We start from the raw sequence: 2,240 nt of genomic DNA, 5'->3' as shown, positions 1-2,240 counted from the left end.
TTCTTCTTCTTCTTCTTCTTCTTCTTCTTCTTCTTCTTCTTCTTCTTCTTCTTCTTCTTCTTCTTCTTCTGCTACCTTTCAACCTACCCTATAGAGGAAAGGAAAGGGGAGGGGGTGTTGTCACAGCATTCGGTTATAAATTAAAGTGTGACTTCATATTCCAACAGAGACAGAGACCTCAAGGCAAGAACTGAGGAAGTGGAACAACTGAAAGTTTCGCTTGATGCGGAACGCACACACAAACAGGTGAGTCCACAGTCATCTTTCTGTTTTCTAAAGGTCAGAGTTTTGGGTCAACGCTTGGGTTTAAGTGCTACTGTATAGTAATGGTGAACACTGGCGCCATAGATTCACACAACTTCATAATGGGCAGCGAATGAGGTATTCTATAACATCGAGATACGAGCGGCGTGGCAGCCTGTATGTTGCTAAAACACTGTCTTCTGCTCCCAGGAAGCTGAGAATGTTTCTGAGTGTTCTATGGCCTGCTGGGGTAATAATATTATAGTGTAAAGCGCATAGAGCTTGCTTTCGAGTGGGAGCATGCGCTACACAAATGCTATTTATTATTATTACTCGCATTTCTCATCCGTTGGGTCGCCTGTGACAGATGACAAAAAATTTATTCCACTCTTCTCGGTTTTCCTCATGGTGTCCCACAGCTCCATGGCTGCCCATACTCGGATGTTATCCTTCCATCTTTACTTCTATCTGCCTCTTCTTCGTCCTCCCTGCACAGTGCCTTAAACACTGCCAATCACATTTTAAAAAATAAATCTCTATCTACAGCCCTATCTATTGCCAAGTCGCCTCTTGCACCTGGGTGAATTTCTTCGGCTTTCCATCGATATTGTCGATACTAACTAAAGCAACTTTACTTTGCCTTGGCCGTTGAATTGGAGGGAGTTGATTGCCCGCGTACTACTTCCCCCCGAAGGAGAGACATAATCAGTGCCTTTAGAATCAAGGGTGTGTCTATAAGATAAATATAAAGTAAAACATTTTTAAAGAATACTATAACTGAAATGGTACCCATAATCTTACGATTCCGAGTTCAATTCCCGAACCATGCAAGGACACCCCATAAATCGTGTGTGTGTGTGTGTGTGTGTGTGTGTGTGTGTGTGTGTGTGTGTGTGTGTGTGTGCGTGTGTGTGTTTCCAGGATCCTACCCAAAGTGACAAAGAGCCCTAAAGTTGCAGAACGGGCTGACAAGTGTCCCAAGAGTTCCAGCAATTTTGTTTCACCTATTTTAAAGCGTAGATAATCAGAAGAGTGCTGTGCTGTGCATAATCCACTCAAGAAATGAAATCCTTCCCTTTATCTGAGAACAAACATAGCGGTGTGAATGACGTCTTGTCGTGAGCTTCGATCATTCAACGTAACGTGTAAGGAAGTTTATTTGCGATAAAGAGCGGGAAGCATTGGCACAATGTGCTCGTCCAGGTACAAAGGAGACGCTAATACGGGGTGCCCACTACGGATGGGATCGGCTGATCGGGCCGATCGCCCGACTCGATCGCCTAAAAAACAAACGTGTTTGTTTTCAGTTTCAGGCGATCGAGTAGGGCGATCGGCCCTTTAGGAACAGACACAGAAAATGTCGAGCTAGATCTACATGTTTTATGAATGGATTGGGACAAGCAAAAAAAAGCAGATGTGCAATAGGAAAGGAGTATCGCAGACCGAAATGACAGATGTAACACTGACAAGAAACAAGACAGAAAGCATTGAGAGACATACTATGACATAAAAGGAGTAGGATATACAGAAAGCAATGGAGTGTTACAGGAAAACCGTAGGACAGATGTAAATTAATAATAGATTGTATTTATATGGACCCCCCCCCCCCCCTGCTTGATAGCAGGTTCCATGCGCTGTATCAATTAACAAATGGAATGTAGACATGGTTTGGGAAAGACGTAACATGGCAACAGAGTAATCGAAACGCTGGCTCGGAAGAATTTGAAGTCCCAAATCGAAGCTAAAAGTATAGTAATAAAAGCACAGGATCTGTTTCTGCTTCGGGAGCTAGGTCTAAATTCTTTCATGAACTCATGAAAAAACAATGAGAAGCTTCAGGAAGCTGAAAGAGGATGACAATGACGATAACAAACGTTATTGATCTCTCAGTGAGAAAAAGCCCCCCGACTGAGTATCTTTTTCCCTCTCTTTCTAGTTTCTATTTCTCTCTCCTCTTCACTCCTTCATATCTCTCTCTCTCTCTCTCTCTCTCTCTC

General features: G+C 43.1%; 1 protein-coding gene across 1 annotated transcript in view; it reads left to right on the top strand.

Moving 5' to 3' along the window:
• LOC101862772 overlaps nt 1-2,240 on the top strand; it is a gene marked incomplete in the record, with an annotated part of 33,228 nt that overhangs the window by 4,301 nt on the left and 26,687 nt on the right. The window contains 1 exon segment of the mRNA XM_005091285.3: nt 168-246. Within this exon segment, the coding sequence (XP_005091342.2) occupies nt 168-246 (79 nt within the window).

This window comes from Aplysia californica, unplaced genomic scaffold, assembly GCF_000002075.1.
Source record: "Aplysia californica isolate F4 #8 unplaced genomic scaffold, AplCal3.0 scaffold00027, whole genome shotgun sequence".
NCBI classification, from domain to species: domain Eukaryota; kingdom Metazoa; phylum Mollusca; class Gastropoda; order Aplysiida; family Aplysiidae; genus Aplysia; species Aplysia californica.
The sequence above is the reverse complement of the archived record's forward strand: the minus strand, read 5'-3'. Positions and strand labels throughout refer to the sequence as shown.